Here is a 16,708-nt window from a genome sequence, read left to right as displayed (position 1 = left end):
CATGGAGGGCTGCCTGCTTTCTAGGAGGATGCATTGAACCCCTTCTGAGCACGTCCTTTCCTCCCTACCTAACCACTGAGCAGCCACATCGTGAGGTGGAGAACCACTAGGCTGGGGTGGAGGAAACGGCTCTGGTCCTGGGAGAGCAGGTCCAGGCAGAAGAGCAATAGCCATGGCGGAGCAACCGCCAGGTCTGTGAGGGTCCTGTACCAATGTTGCTTGGGCCTTGCTGGGGCAATCAGAAGGACCCGGGCCGTGTCCGTCTTTATTTTTCCCAGGACCTTGCTGATCAGTGGGAACGGGTGAAAGACATCGAGAAACTGGCCTGACCAGGACAGAAGGAAGGTATCGGAGATAGTGTCCCATCCCAGTCCCAACCTGGAGCAGAACCGGGAATAGCGCCAGTTCTGTCGAATCATGAACAGGTCCACCTGGGGAGTCTCTCACACTCAGAAAAGCCTGTGAGCCACCTCTGGGTGGAGAAACCACTGATGCTGAGAGGAGAAGTCTCTGCTCAAGCCTGGTGGTATGCCACTCATAACTGAAACCTTGAGGATGAATACATTTTTCTTCCAAAAGAGTGCAGCCTCCATGAATCTTTATTTTTCGGGATAGGGGCTGGCTGACCCTGCCATTCCCTATGGTTGACCAACTCGACCACCAGGGAGTTGGGTGCCAGGTGGGTGTATAAGTACTTGTGTCCCTTGGCAGGTACAAAGTTCTTGCGTTCTACCCTCTTAGAGATGAGGGCCAATGAGGCCGGTGTTTGCCCCAGGGCATTTGAAATTTTTGCCACCCCTTCATGGAGAGGCAAGGCTACCCTGCCTGGTGCTGAAGAGGACAGCACATTAAATAGGGAGTCGAAGGGCTCCTCCATCTCCTCTGCCTGGAGGTGGAGGCTTGATGCCACCCTTTTTAAGAGTTCTTGCTGGCCCTAAAGTCCTCCTGCTGGACGGACGGGGGCGGGGCCGTAATCACCTCATCCGGGGAGGACGAGGAGTCTGGTGCGGTACTGTAGGTGTCTGCTGGCGCCGGAGGGTCCACCACCTGGTCGCTCTCCGGGCACGGTGCCGAGGATGTACATCCCATCGACTCCTTCCTCGGAGGTCTGGAGAGGAAGGCCAATGGTGCTTCTGGGGCTCAGGCCACCGAGCGAGCCCACACCAGGGGCTGCATTGGGGGCCACAGTGTCCACTGGTATCATTGGGCCAGCCATGGGGCCCGGTGCCACTGCACCTGCAGAGCCAGTTGTTCGGCCTGGCCCATCGATGGTCAGCTACGAATGGAGGCCGCGGTGACATATGACTTGTGGCTGTCCCTGGACCGGGCGGAGCAGTGGTGCCAGGAGTGACGCTGACCACGAGACCGCGATCCCAATGTGGAGGACCAGTACTGTCAGTAACAGCTACTCTGTGATCAGCTCCGATGGGCAGAACCACGCCGGCGAGACGCTGGCAACCGACACCCGGGGCTGTGGAGGTGATGCTTTGGCGGGGTCTCGGAGCAGGATTCCGAGCAGGAACGGTGTTGACGTCCATGCCATGACCGGCTGGAATAACTCCTCCAAGACGAGGACCTTTGGCGACGTCTACCTCGGTCCAGTCAGTGTTCACTCCTTGAGGTGGAGCGGTGCAGAGAGTCTCAGTCGGACGGAACCCAACCAGATAGCCTGGTGGGAGTCGAGGGCGCTCCCCGTGGACTTTGCCCTCAATGGTCACTGCGTGGTGAACGATATCGGGAACGTTCCCTCAAACGAGACCGATACAGAGCCGGGAGTGACCGCAGAGATCCCCACAGTAGCTTGCCACTGGAGCACAGAGCTGGCGGTGATCCTGGTACTGGCATGGACATAACATCCCAGGCTGCCTACAGGGTCTCCAGCATGGAGGGCATCTGGACATTTAGGGAGGCCTGCTCCGAATGTGCTGGGCTACTCTGCTCAACTTGAGTCAGAGGCCTAGAGGCCGGTGGGGATTGAGGACTGCCCGACATGGGTCTAACCTCTGTCCCAGGTTTACTTCAGTGCCGCTGCGAAGAAGGCGTCTTTCTAGCCTTCTTGGCGTGCCCCATGGACAGGGAGCGGCGCTGACTGGTCGATGGTGCAGGAGGGATGCCACGTGCCAACACCGCGGTGCCGACTCGGAACGGCACGCTGGAGTCGGGGTCAGCGCCGACTCCATCGGAATAGCCTGGAGCCTAATGTCCCTTTCTCTCAGTCCAAGGCTTAAACAACTTGCAAATTTTGCAACGATCACAGCAGAGACAGTCCGCATGGGGGTCACTCCTTGGCATAGATCGCCTACAAGTGTTGCACGACTTAAAACCCGGGGCACAGGGAATGCCCTGGCCTGGGTGTTCTAACTAACTGAACTAACAAACAGCTAACTAACTACAGGTAAAAGAAAAGGAGTACTTGTGGCACCTTAGAGACTAACAAATTTATTTGAGCATAAGCCTTCGTGAGCTACAGCTCACTTCATGGGATGCATTCAGTGGAAAATACAGTAGGGAGATTTATATACATAGAGAACATGAAACAATGGGTGTTACCACACACACTGTAACGAGAGTGATCACTTAAGGTGAGCTATTACCAGCAGGAGAGAGGGGGGAAAAAACCTTTTGTAGTGATAATCAAGGTGAGCCATTTCCAGCAGTTGACAAGAATATCTGAGGAACAGTGGGGGGTTGGGGTGGGGGGAATAAACATGGGGAAATAGTTTTACTTTGTAATTCTTGACGTCTGATTTGTGTCCATTTATTCTTTTACGTAGAGACTGTCCAGTTTGGTCAATGTACATGGCAGAGGGGCACTGCTGGCACACTATGTCACATTGGTAGATGCGCAGGTGAACGAGCCTCTGATAGTGTGGCTGATGTGATTCGGCCCTATGATGGTGTCCCCTGAATAGATATGGGGATACAGTTGGCAACGGGTTTTGTTGCAAGGATAGGTTCCTGGGTTAGTGTTTTTGTTGTGTGGTTGCTGGTGAGTATTTGCTTTAGGTTGGGGGGCTGTCTGTAAGCAAGGACTGGCCTGTCTCCCAAGATCTGTGAGAGTGATGGGTCATCCTTCAGGATAGGTTGTAGATCCTTGATGATGCGTTGGAAAGGTTGGGCCTGTCCTGTAGTAGGTAACTTCTGGGTACTCTTCTGGCTCCGTCAACCAACAAAGAAAACAACAGAACGCCACTAGCCATCATCTTCAGCCCCCAACTAAAACCTCTCCAACGCATCATCAAGGATCTACAACCTATCCTTGCAACACTAATCAGACGTCAAGAATTATAACATTCAAAAACCAGTCAGAGAATACTTCAATCTCTGGTCATTCGATTACAGACCTAAAAGTGGCAATTCTTCACCAAAAAAACTTCAAAAACAGACTCCAACGAGAGACTGCTGAACTGGAATTAATTTGCAAACTGGATACAATTAATTTAGGCTTGAATAAAGACTGGGAGTGGATGTGTCATTACACAAAGTAAAACTATCTCCCCTCCTACTGTTCTTGTAAACTGCTGGAAATGGCCCACCTTGATTATCACTACAAAAGATCCCCCCTGCTCTCCTGCTGGTAATAGCTCACCTTTCCTGATCACTTTTGTTACAGTCTGTATGATAACACCCATTGTTTCATGTCTCTGTGTATATAAAATCTCCCCACTATATTTTCCACTGTATGCATTAAATGAAGTGAGCTGTAGCTCATGAAAGCTCATGCTCTAATAAATTTGTTAGTCTCAAAGGTGCCACAAGTACTCCTTTTCTTTTTACGGATACAGACTAACACAGCTGCTACTCTGAAACCTAACTACAGGTACTAACACTGAACAAACAAGCAGTTCTGGGGATGAGCTGCAGCAAAGCTGGAGCAGAGTAGTTCTGACGCACCTTCACTGGCGGCAAGAAAGAACTGAGGGTGGGGGGAGTGCGCAGCTCCCCTTATACCGGCCATGGAGGCACCACTCCAGGGGTTGCTGGGGCACTCCCCCCATACGGGTACTGCTAGGGGAAAAACTTCCGGCACTGGTGCACCTGGCAAGCATGCACACCTATTGTGGAACAGACATGAGCAATCACTCGAAGAAGAACCAATGTTGTCTATGCAGCCTTAAATTTTGCTCCCTTTTGCATATGCATTACTATAAAAAGATTAATATGATTACATCCCATCTTTTCAGCAGGAACCCTAATTCACTCCAAGTATCCCAGGCTCCTATATTGTAGAAGCTGGACAGCATTCACTAAACAAAGCAGGGGATTACAGACAGAACTGTCCTCTAGTTAAGGCACTAGAGACTTTGGAGATCTATGTCCCCCCCCCCGGCTTTTCCAATGACCTGTAGTATGACCTCCAACAATTCACTCTGTGCCTCAGGTCTCATCTACAAAATGGGGAGCATAATACTTATCTACCTCACAACAGTGTTGTAAAGGATAAATTCATTAGTGCTTGTGTGGCACTCAGATTCTATGATGCTCACCGCTTTAGAAAAGCCTATAGTGAAAGAATATATATCCTTATTTAAGGCAGATTTGGAAGGCAGTGCAATGTATATTATTTTAACAAGTATTTTGTAATAAATCATTTAAGCCAGTGCAAACTGCTGGGTCAACAATCTTAAATCAATTTTAATCTTCTTTATATTGATTTGGCTTAGTTCAGTAAAGAAACTACTTAAGCTAAATCAATATAAACCACGTTTAAATCAGTTTAACCATGTCCACACAGGGGTTTTGTATCAGCTTAACTAACAAACAGTTTATAAAACAATTTGAGTTAAACCGGTGCAGCCATGTGAATGAGGCCTTAAAGTTAGCCTAAATGGCCAGCTGAAGATTTTCCTAATGGAATTGTAATCCTCCAGCAGTGTATAGCCACCATAGCCTGTCTTACATTTTTCTTTGCAGCCTCTGGAGATGGACGTATTTTGGAGGTGTAAGTAGGGAAGGAGGTGCTGTTAAGTTCTTTTTATCATCAGCTCTTTGTGCCTGGGCGCAACTTAGAGAAGTCTCAAGACTGCTCTAAATCATGTCAAAACTGAAACAGCCTCCAGTTGGCCACAGAACTAGAAAACTGTATAAGGTGGACTAAAACCACCTTTTCAGTCATACTGGGGTATCAGACAAAGCTGGTCCAACTGAGTTTTGAGGACCTACCCCAGGAATGGACAACTTTAACATAGCAAAGAGCCACAGAATCCACTAAAACACTTTGGTGGGCTAGGGTGTGTGTCATGGGTTATTGAGGAGGGAGCAGAAGGGGTCAGATCCTGCCCACAAGGTGCAAGAGGCTGTGGGGCAAGGGAGAGTTGGTATGCAAGCCCAACCCATATTCACCCCGTAGCAGCAGCCCCTGTCCCGCAGTGCTGGGCATGTCATCCCACTCGAGCCCATTGGCTCTTGCCAGAGTATTATGTGATGCGTGCATCTGGGCGCAGACAGGGCCCTCTTCCCATGACACCCTGCCCCCTTCCTGGCCTTGGCACAGGGAGATCACCTGCCCTGAAGTGGGTTTGGCAGGCCAAATAAAATTATCTGGTGGGCTGGATGTAGCTCCAAGTTGCCCATCCCTGATCTAGCCCTGCATCTCACTGCATATGCAACAAGGGTGCAGAGTTAAGGTTACATATACAACCTTAACTTTAGTACTTTCTACGTTTAAGGCTGGAAGGTGAAGCAATCTAATGCTCTTTTAATGTAGTTTTCTGCATGGTATTTTCTTGGTTTTTAAAAGAAAAATTTAAAAAATCCATCCTAGGCAGAATAAGCCTTTGATTAAGGTAGGAAGTGATTCATTTGTATGGATTAACAGTAATCACAATTAGGAATTCTATATAACAGTTTTAAGAATAGTGAAGAAAAAGTAATTTGACAATTACATATCAACAAAAACAAGACACAAAGGACTTTTTGGTTAAATAACCATGAACACTATATACAGTTAAAACCTAAGATGATATCCAATTAAAGTCATTTGAAGCTGCAATAGTTTTCCTTTTTGTATTTATTATTATAAAGCATGATTTAAACCATTTTGATAGTTCAAATTAGTTTTGAAACATTCCAACCACTAACCTACCTGACTGTGTCCCATACTGGAAGCTGCTGTCAATGCCTGCTGAAGTGCATGACATTTTTTCAGTGAAATTTGTTCATGGGAAGGAACTGTCCAGTCAATGTTGAGCAAATAATCAAGGATATCACAGTGTCCCCTTAATGCACTATGGACCAAAGCACATTGGCCTTTTTTGTCTAGGTAGTCAGCCTGTATGCAAAAACAAAAATTTGAATGTTATAAGTAATCTCAGAGCTCTCAAAACAGATCTAACAACAACAAAACTCAGCTCAAAGCAATTAATAATAATCTTGTGGGAAGTTTGATGACTCTCATTATACTTTCAGAACACTATGTACTACATAAATCAGTTTTATATAAATATTTTTCTTTTAATTTATAAGTGATATTTTTGGAATTATGGTTCAACACAGAGCTAGAATTTAGAGGAAGGAAACATTAGCAAGAATGGCATAAGCAAGATATGAGAAGTAGTTCTTCCACTCAACTTAGCACTGACAAGGTTTCATCTGGAATACTGTGTTCAGTTCTGGGCACCACACCTCAGGAATGATGTGGACAAACTGAAGAAAGCAACAAAATGAGTAAAGGTATAGGAAACACAATTTACGAAGACAGATTGAAAAAACTGGGTTTCTTTAGTCTGGAGACGAGAAGACTGAAGGGAGATACGATAGTCTTCAAGTATATAAGGGGTTGTTATAAGGAAAAGGATGATAAATTGTTCTCCTTATCCACTGAGGACAGGACAAGAAGTAATGGGCTTAAACTACTATAAGGGAGATTTAGGTGAGACCTTAGGAAAAACTTCCTGTCAGGGCAGTTAAATACTGGAACAAATTACCTAGGGAGGTTGTGGAATCTCCATCACTGGAGGTTTTTAAGAACAGGTTAGATAAACATCTGTCATGGATGGTCTAGATAATACTTAGACCTGCCTCAGTGCTGGGGACTGCACTGGATGACCAATTGAGGTCTCTTCCAGTCCTACTTTTCTATTATACTATGTGACAATTCCCCTGTTTGTGTAAAATTAAAGAAACACAAGGAGAGGCTAACATAAAAACAGCTTTCCTACTGAATAACTTTAAATAAAAAGATGATTACCAGAAGACACAGTGTGTTTGTGGGTTCCCTCCATTTCCTGCTATAGGACTTACACACACACACACACCCTTGATTATGCCTAGACCCTCTGGGGTGTGCAAGAAGTATCACTGCCTTTACCTGTGTATAGTGGTCACACACAATGTTAGTCTTTGCTCTCCCAGAAACACAAGGAGTACTCTAATCTAGCTCTGTTACACCTCCAGATCTACACCCTGTAGCCCTATATGATAGATAAGGATTAAAATAAGGGGTCAATGCTGTCATTTTTCATTAAAGTCAGGGTCAGGGTGAGTAAATGGCCAACCCTGGACTTTTTTTTTTTAAAGGTATATTTTACATTTAGAGAGGCTTCTGACTGACCATTTCTTTATTTTTTCTTTTGCATGTTGAAAACCATCACTACTCTCAGACTCTTGCATCAACAGTGAGGGTAGTGCCAGCTGGGGCAGCAGCAACTGCCTGAAGAGGCTACATCAGCCTAACAAGAACAGCGGAGGAGAGCACTCTCATCCCCCCACAGAGAAACTGATACAGTTTAAGTGAGGAACATTGCATCTGACCCCACTGGAGAGGAGAAAGCAGGTGGGGTCGGAAGGAGCCCTATACCGCACCCCTCAAGGAAATCACTGATTCCCCAGCTTGTCCACCCCCTTGCTAATACTGCAGGTGTCTGTCTGGGCTATCAGTTTGTAAAAAAGTAGCTGAGAGGGTCAGTCTAGGGCTGCTAAATTAAAAACACCTCCCCCAAAACACTAAAAGATCAAGCCTGTCTAATTACTCATCTGCATGCTGAAAGTGATAGTCAGTACAAACAAAGAACAGGAACTTTCCACCACTTCTCCAGTATCTAGTTATTTTGTCTGTTTCCATTTTAGATTGTGAGCTTTTCTATTTTTCAATGTAAGAAGTAAAACTAATCCATTAGAGCTGGCATAGCAATTGCATTGTGGGTTTTTCGGGGATTATTTTAAATCTGCTATTGGGTTATATTTTTATAACAGCAAAAGAATTTGAGTAGAAAGCATTTAATTTATTTTTTCTACCTTTGGTCTCTCATACATCTCCATTAGGTATGGAAAGTGATTATGTATAGCCACAAAACATGAGCCAAATGAAAAGGATGTGTAGAGCAACATCTCTGCCATCAGCAAGCAACTGAGGAACTAAATAATGCATGACCCCATTTAGAGGCCTCTCCATTATTCCAGTGCAACCACCGCTATTGGATTTAAAGCAGGAATTAATTCAGGGAAGTCCAATGGCTTGTGTTAGGCAGGGGGCCAGACTAGATGATCACAAGAGTCCCTCCTTTTGGCCTTTAAATCTCCGCGTTCTGGGTGCATATTATTCTTCCTTGTATTATGTGCCTAGGAGTCCCAGTCATGGATCAGAGCCCCATTGTGTTAGGTAGTATATAAAGTCATAACAAAGAGCTGGTCCGTGTCCCAAAGAGCCTACAATCCAAGTAACAGGAGTAAGTATCTGTTAATGAGCATTTTATACATGTGACAAATACTAACTAGTCAAATTCTCTGCCAAGTATTTGCAGCTCCAAAACTAGTGTTTAATCTGTAGGGGGAAAAAACAACAACAGGATTTTGTTCATACTGCACTTTTGTTACTCATAATTTGACACAGGAGAAATAAATGAAACCCTAATAAATCAGTATATAAAAACATCTCAGGAAAACGCTGATCAATCAATCAACATTCCTCATCTTCAAAGTTCTCCACAGCTCTGCACCATACGTACATCTCAGCCTTTGTTCTCTCATTCTCATATCCTGTACTCGCCTAGTTCCACGTATATTTGCATTCTCTATTTACTTCCTTCTTCCACTCTATGTCTTCTCTCTCCCACATACATGTCCCTACGTACGCCTGAAACAATTTCTCTCCTCCTGCACACCAAGTAATTGTAACTTCTCTCCTTCAAATCCTTCCTCCAACCTCCTTTATTTTGGCTATCTCCCCCGCACTAATTTCCACTTGAGTGCTTTGTATCTTTGTATTTGCACTCAGCCAGAGACGCCAATCTTGCTTTGAGACTTTTACAGATGTTTATGAAAACAGCTGATGACGAATCAGGGAGTTTGCTTAGAACTCTCTTCCCCCGGCCTGGGACCTCTTGCTCTCCTCCTCCACTCCTCTCCCCTCACAGAAAATGGGACATCTCTCCCAGCACCCTCCCTATCTATGGACAAGGGAGGGAGCCTGGGCTCCTACTCCTGAACAGGAAGAAGGGGAGAATCAGCCCTAGGAAAGCTACCCTCTTATGCCACCTAGAGAGGCCCTTAATTACCTTGGCCAGTCCCACGGCTGAACCTCCTTCCTGGTATGATCCTCTTCTCCCTCCTCTGTCATGTTTCCTCTCCTCCTCCTCCTGCCCCTATAGCTTATCCTCTGCTGCAGACTGCACAGTAAGGGTCTCACAGAAGGCAAGCCACGGCCATTGCCAGTGGGGTTTGGGTGCTGGAGTCACCACTCAGGCCACATGTTGCACTTTAACTGCTCTGTGTAGACCCTGCTGGAGTGCTGTAGGTCCTAAAGTGCACCATCAGAGTCCACACAGGGCAGTTAGAGAGCAATACACAGCCTGTGGCTTGGTCAGTAAATCTAGCAATGCCAAAACCCATTCAAAATCACTGCAGCTTGCCTCCAGTCAGACCCTCACTGTGCAATCTACGCATGTGCCACAAGTAGAAAAGAATGCCCCCTAATGCCCCAGCAATATTTGCTGTTTGTTGGACCTGAGTGGTGGTGAATGACCCACACACATGTGTTTTATATATGTATAAAATGTGTGCTTGCAAATGTAGTAGTTTTAAACCTGAATTCGTAGTTTTGTAATTACGAGCAAAAATTGGAAGGATTACGGAAAATTAGGAAGGGTTGGGATCTATCTACACCAACATGAGAAAGGAATACAATTAAATGGAAAAACAACAACAATAAACCACTATGAAATGATTGCAAGTAGGAAATAAACAAATATGCTCGCCCATGAACATGTTTCCTCTCCCCTTATTGCAATTCCACTCTTATTTCCCTCCCCAATTGTCATGACATTGATTGCTCATCACAAACTTGGGGCCTGCCCCAGGACATCTGCAACTGCCACTGATTTCATCAGTCAGCTTCAGCTCTTCGGCCACAATCTGGGAGAGGTTTATACATGTAAATAGTTCCATTAAATTCAATGGGACGACTCACAAGTGTAAAGATAATTACATATATGAATCACAGCTTTCTATTGTAAGCTCTTCAGGGCAAGGATCTATATAAGAATGTATAAGCCTTTGTTATCTGGGTTTTTTTTTTTTTTTCCAAAAATGATATGTACACACCATACTCTATATAAATTGCTAATAAATATAATAAAACATGCCTATACAATATTTTCTTAGCCATGAGTACTGTAGTTAAAAACATCCTTTGGTGTCATAGCTTACCCTTGCACCCTTTTTGCAGAGCAATGAAACCAAGTTCATGTGACCTGCAGCTGCTGCATAGCTAAGTGGAGTCATTCCATTTTCAGATGTCCCATCAAGAGCAGCTCCGAATTCCACCAGAAGAGTGACCATTTCTTCATGACCAAGGTGAGACTCAACACACAGTATTGGAGCATTATTTAGAACTTCAGTCCTGTAATTCACATTTGCTCCCCCCAAGATCAGCAGACGACTCACCTGAAGGAAAATTTAAACAAGCTATTTTTTCTCCACATTTATCATAGCATATCATCGAGAGGCTACAGAAGTATCTCATTTTCTATTCTGATTTTGGTATTAAAATTATAAATGGAAACTGAATTTATTACATATTGATACTAATGTGAAGTAAAAAAAGTTTAAAAGCCATTGGTTAGCAGTTATATCTTTGGGTTACTAGCTATAAGTTCTAGCTATAAATCCACAATATCATGAACTTTAAAATCTTTATATCGTCTTCACCATTATGGTTTCATCTGTTACCATGGCACAACATATATCATTACACAAAAAACACCTTTGAAAACACTTAGCAGTTGGCCAAAATTGCAACCTTCTCCCCTCCCTGCGTTAGCAATTCCAATAATGGACCCTACACCTCCCACTTTCCCCAATTTTACCTCTTTCATCTTTAAAGTTCCCCATGGTATCTTTGTTTGTTCCCTCTCAGAAAACAACAATTATTTCCCTGCAGATCATGATTTTTTCCATTTTGCAAAACACAGATTGTGTTCCTTGAAATTAGCATGTTTTCTGTGTGCATAGCTTTGTTCCCTTACTTGCCTTACCACATCACCGATATGAGCACAAAGCTAGGCCCCACCGCTTGCTTCTCAGCCTCCCTGGCTTCCCTCGCGAACAGCTGATCTGTGGGAAACTGGGCGGGGGCGGAGAAGCAGAGCGCGGTGGCGTGTTCAGGGGAGGAGGTGGAGGCGGAATGGAGGTGAGCTGGGGCCAGGCGCGGGGCGGGGAGCTGCCGGTGGGTGCTCTGCACCCACCAAATATTCCCCGTGGGTGCTCCAGTCCCGGAGCACCCAGGGAGTCGGTGCCTATGGCACCACTTTTGATGTGATCGGTGGGGGGAGCAGCCACTCCCCCTGCTCTCCCCCAGCTACGCTACCCTGCCCCTCGGAGCCAGAGGGACCTGCCAGATGCTTCCTGGGAGCCGCCCCAGGTAAGCACCGCCGGGACTCCCCACCTCGCCCCCCGGCAGGTCCCTCTGGCTCTTAGGGGCGGGGTGCAGTGGGCACCCACTATGGTGGCCCATGAGACCTTCCTGCCTGGTTCTGGGGGCAAACAGGGGAGGGGGATGGATGGGACAGGGGTCCGGGGGGGGGGGCAGGGAGGCATCAAAGAACGTGGGGGGGTGGATGAGGCAGGAGTCCCAGGGGGCGGGGGCGGGCTACGACCCCATCGTGGGGTGAGGAGGGAACCAGTTGTTAAGATTTTGGCATCACTGGGCCAGAGTTAGTTTCAGAGAATCATAGAAGATTAGGGTTGGAAGAGACCTCAGGAGGTCATCTAGTCCAACTCCCTGCTCAAAGCAGGACCAACCCCAACTAAATTTGCTGAAGAATCAGCAGGAAAGTACAAGAACAGAAAACATGTGCGTCAGGTCCACAAAAACATTGACTAGCTTAATTTACTGTCTTGGAAATGGAAGGATTCCCCCCCCCCCCTTTTTAAATTGCTATTAATGACACCTTCCAGCAGAATATAATAATTTTAGGGTAGGTGAATTTGGCTTAAAGTTACTGTTAAATTCTTCTCTAACCATAAAACACAGACATAAAAGAAATGTGCTAAAATTATGAAAATCCAGATAACACACAAAAGAAGGGCAATCTAAAGGCCTAGTCCTGCAAATACAGTTACTCACATGCATACATATTTATAGGATAGGTCCCTAAAATGGTCAACTATGAAATCTATTATTACCTCTAGTTGACATCACTGTGGTTTCAATGCCTTACTGTTTCTCTTATTCATTTGCACTTTAGGGTTTTACTGGCATATTTGAAAATATCTGAAACAGGCATACGTGTTTCAAGTCAGGGGTTTCTTCTTTTTAATATTACAATTAAACCACAGCCAAGGTCTGACTATGTGGGTAAATGACAGCTAAATGGCTAGCAATTTTTTTCTGTTTTAATCAACAGCCAGATTGTAGATGGCTCTTAGTATGAGCAAAGTGAGAGCAGTGAGTATAAGGAGTTTCCTTTCCCCTTATGTTTGCCTGGTCTCTCTCTGCACCCCTTGAGGCACAGTCTACTGCAATTGGGGTAAAGACAGACAAGGCCATGTCACACTCCCCTGCATTAGCATTCATAGGAGGAAGAGGGAGGAGTATACTGAACCTCAGGAAGGGACACAACTCCTTCTCCATGCTGGATCTGTATAGTTTAAAATAGGTCATCACATGCTAGAAACTAACCTTTGGTACTACACTTCAGCATATTTAAGACAAGGAAGACTGAATTCTGCTCTAAATTAGTAAACTGGGTGTGGTCCTTGGGCTCCTGATAAATTGTCAATATAGCGCTCACTCAGACATAAATGTGGGCAGTCAAAATGGAGGGAAAGACTCCACTGACTTTAATGAGAATTGGATCAGTCTCCAAGACACAATCAATAGTAAGATTTAAACAGAAGAATCTGTAACTGAAGTTGCTGCACATTTATGTCAGATTTTCAAAAAATAAGGTTTTCTACAATTACCAAATAAAATTGCACGGTTGTGGAATTATAGTCAGAAGAACTATACTTAACCTTACTGGCAAGGGCATATTTTGAACTCATTTTCCAATATATGGGTTTTCTCCAGCCAATTTATGACTTGCTTTAAATTATATATTAAAAATATTTTCCTTTAAAAGAACACTGTTTTTTAGGCTGTAATTAAACGTTGGCATCTATGACATTATCAGCTCTCTGCTGAAATGAAAATCAACCAGTGAAAGATTTTTGTATGAATTAAGGCTTTTCACAGAAATACTCCTCAACAAACTCTAGTATCCAGAAGAACTGTAGATATTCATTCACCATTATGATTGTGAAAATTCCTTTAATTACATGCATAATTTATGCAAGTTCTGTTTTAAAAAACAGTGGATGTACAAAGCCAACCAATACAGTTAAGACAACATGGTGCCACAAATAATTTACACGGATTTCTGCAAAAACAGATAGTTTACAATACCTATTAAACACACAGTCTTTAAAATGATCCCACATTAGCTGTTTCAGCAAAGTTTCAGAAGAGTCAAGATAAATGAGATTAAATTTAAGTTATATAAATAACAACTACGGACCCAATATATATTGGACCACCTCACAACACCTGTTAGATGGGTGGGTTTTATTTTCAATTCCTCCCACAGGGAATCATTTGTGATAAAATAATACTTAGCTTTTAACATAGCATCTCAAATGACTTTACAAACAACTAAGCACCACATCCATTTTACAGACGGGTAAACTGAGGCATTAAGTGATCTGTCCCGAAGTAAAAAATAGAAACAGGTGTGGAAATCAGGAGTCTTCATACTTGACTATGCATCCATGCAATCTGTTGAAATTCAGATCTTCTCAGTTTAATGTTTAAACTCAGCACATTTTCTACTCTCTCTCTCTCTGTGTCAGGGTTTTAAACTGCTGCCCATCACCACAGTAATCCAAATGCCTTTGTAAAATTTTTTGTAAAATTGATAGCAACAGCAAAATTCCTAGTAGACTTCATGGAGTCTCTGACATTTCTATTCTGGAGTAAAATTGCTTCTTGGGGTAGAGAGTTGTTTCTATTTTGTTTAAATTGATTCATGTATTAAATATCCATTTGGATTAAGTTTTAGGAATAATCCAAAAGGAGATAAAACGCAACAGAGTGAAGAACAGACTGTTTCTGATAGTCACGGAAGCCAAATTCCCCAATAAAACATAAAAGCTAAAAAAGAGCACAACACAGATAGCATTCATTCAGCTGCAGGGCAACAAATTTACAAGGGTACCTTCCCATAAATTTGGTCTGATATTTAATCTCATAAAAATGTTTATGATTTGTTGAGTAATGTCCTCCAGATTCTCAGTGTCTATTTTAAAAATACATTGACTTTCTGGGCAAAAACAATCTTAAGGTATTCATTGCAATTTATAAGTTGGCCCTAGAAAAGCAAACCTTTACTTCTCCCTTTGCTGACTTCATAGCACTTAAATATTATTCACAGACCATCTCTGGATGATATTTAGTCATCACTGGTGTTTTAATTATGCATGATATTTTCACATTAGGTCTAATTCTGTCCTCACTGAAGTCAGTGGCAAACTCCCACTGATTTCATCGGTGCAAGTTCAGACCCATTTGTGATTCAGGTGGCATCCTCAGTTAATAATTCTTATTTTCTTACCTTCACATTAGGTGTATAGAGATTTCTCAGAGAAGCAAGGGCAGCTGACAATCCATCTGTGCTATATCCAATCCACAGGGCTTGAAGGTGACTGGAAGAAATTCCAGTTTTTTTACTCAGACCCTGGGAGAAATTATAAAATAAAGAGATACTTTTAGAAATAGGATTGCAGAGAGAATTTACATTTCTTTATGTGGATGAGGCATAAAAGGGATCACTTTATTTGTAAGAATATTAGGTGTTTATAAAGGTGGTTTGTAACTATTAAAGCAACCAGTCTGGAATCATCTCAGACACCTGTGCATTTATTCTGATATCATACAACTGTGTTTTTAAAATATGTGGATTTTACCTTGAAAATGTGCGCTTTAAGAATGTGATGACCAAGTTCCATCGTTTGCTGGCGATTTAATTTTCCCTCTTGCCGAGAAAACATGAATGCCAGTAGAGCATGCCCATTCCTAACAAAAGGAAGGAAATGAGAGAGCAGCACATATATTTAGTAAAGATTTAGTTACATCACCCAATACGTTCATACATTTATGTCATGCAAACTTCAACGTTTTTTGTTTCACCCAATTAAACTTTTAAAATATCTCCATGTGTCAATTTAAATATTAAAACCTTCAAATGTCACAAGAGAGAAAACTTTTTAATACTTGTCCTAAGTTCGCAAAAAGAAAAGGAGTACTTGTGGCACCTTAGAGACTAACCAATTTATTTGAGCATGAGCTTTCGTGAGCTACAGCTCACTTCATCGGATGATGAAAGCTCATGCTCAAATAAATTGGTTAGTCTCTAAGGTGCCACAAGTACTCCTTTTCTTTTTGCGAATACAGACTAACACGGCTGTTACTCTGAAACCTGTCCTAAGTTCATAAGTTTTGACATTAGGAGAGGAGACAACAGAGCTCTGTCTCTAAGTACAGTGAATTCACTTCTAAAAGAATATATCTGAATTGAACAGGGTCATGGGAAATCTAAAGAGTAGCCTCATGAAAAGCGTTCAGGTCTCAAGCACCAGATCAGAATCTCCATTGACTGGAGATGGAAGGGGTGAGGTCAACAAGACACTGTAAATAGATATTGCAATGTTCTGCTAAATCTGACTGTTGCATCTTTCCATACCTCTAATAAGATATGAAATTCTGTTAAAATCCTCAAGCCCCTTTAAAAAATGACAGAGCATCCTTTTCTTTTCGTAATAAAATAAAAACACACACACGCAGACACAAAAACCACCACCAGCTTGAAACATATGCCTAACATACAAACACAGAGTGGTGAATTTTACATAACTACACTATTCCAGTGTTATTAGATCAGTTTTATCATGTACAACCCATGGTTTTGTAAAACGCAGGAGAACTGAATTCTTAAAATTCTGAGGTAGCTGGGTGCAATACTGGTAAATCCATGTTTAGAATTATCACCAAAATCTACTTTATGTATGAGTGATGATCCTAACATGTTTTTAAAAGGACTAAACTCCAACGCCCTGAATAGTGTGGCAAAATGGACAATGCAGACTGGCAAAATGTGCACACACAGTGTTTTTCAGTGGCTCTGACCTACATGACCCATACTATACAACCCAAGAAAGGGGAGTAGAAGGGTCAAAT

At 43.4% G+C, this 16,708-nt stretch overlaps 1 protein-coding gene across 4 annotated transcripts in view; it reads right to left on the bottom strand.

Annotated features, from left to right (window-relative positions):
- Positions 1-16,708, bottom strand: part of TANC1 (tetratricopeptide repeat, ankyrin repeat and coiled-coil containing 1) — a 216,512-nt gene that overhangs the window by 41,031 nt on the left and 158,773 nt on the right. For all 4 annotated transcript variants that reach the window (XM_084642572.1, XM_084642575.1, XM_084642573.1 and 1 more), the window contains 4 exons: positions 15,439-15,547; positions 15,087-15,209; positions 10,645-10,881; positions 6,086-6,271 (listed from right to left, as the gene is read on the bottom strand). In XM_084642572.1, coding sequence (XP_084498698.1) covers positions 6,086-6,271; positions 10,645-10,881; positions 15,087-15,209; positions 15,439-15,547 — 655 coding nt within the window. The remainder of the gene's footprint in view (positions 1-6,085; positions 6,272-10,644; positions 10,882-15,086; positions 15,210-15,438; positions 15,548-16,708) is intronic.

This window comes from Lepidochelys olivacea, assembly GCF_965140295.1.
Source record: "Lepidochelys olivacea isolate rLepOli2 genome assembly, chromosome: 11".
In the NCBI taxonomy this organism is placed as follows: Eukaryota; Metazoa; Chordata; order Testudines; family Cheloniidae; genus Lepidochelys; species Lepidochelys olivacea.
The sequence above is the reverse complement of the archived record's forward strand: the minus strand, read 5'-3'. Positions and strand labels throughout refer to the sequence as shown.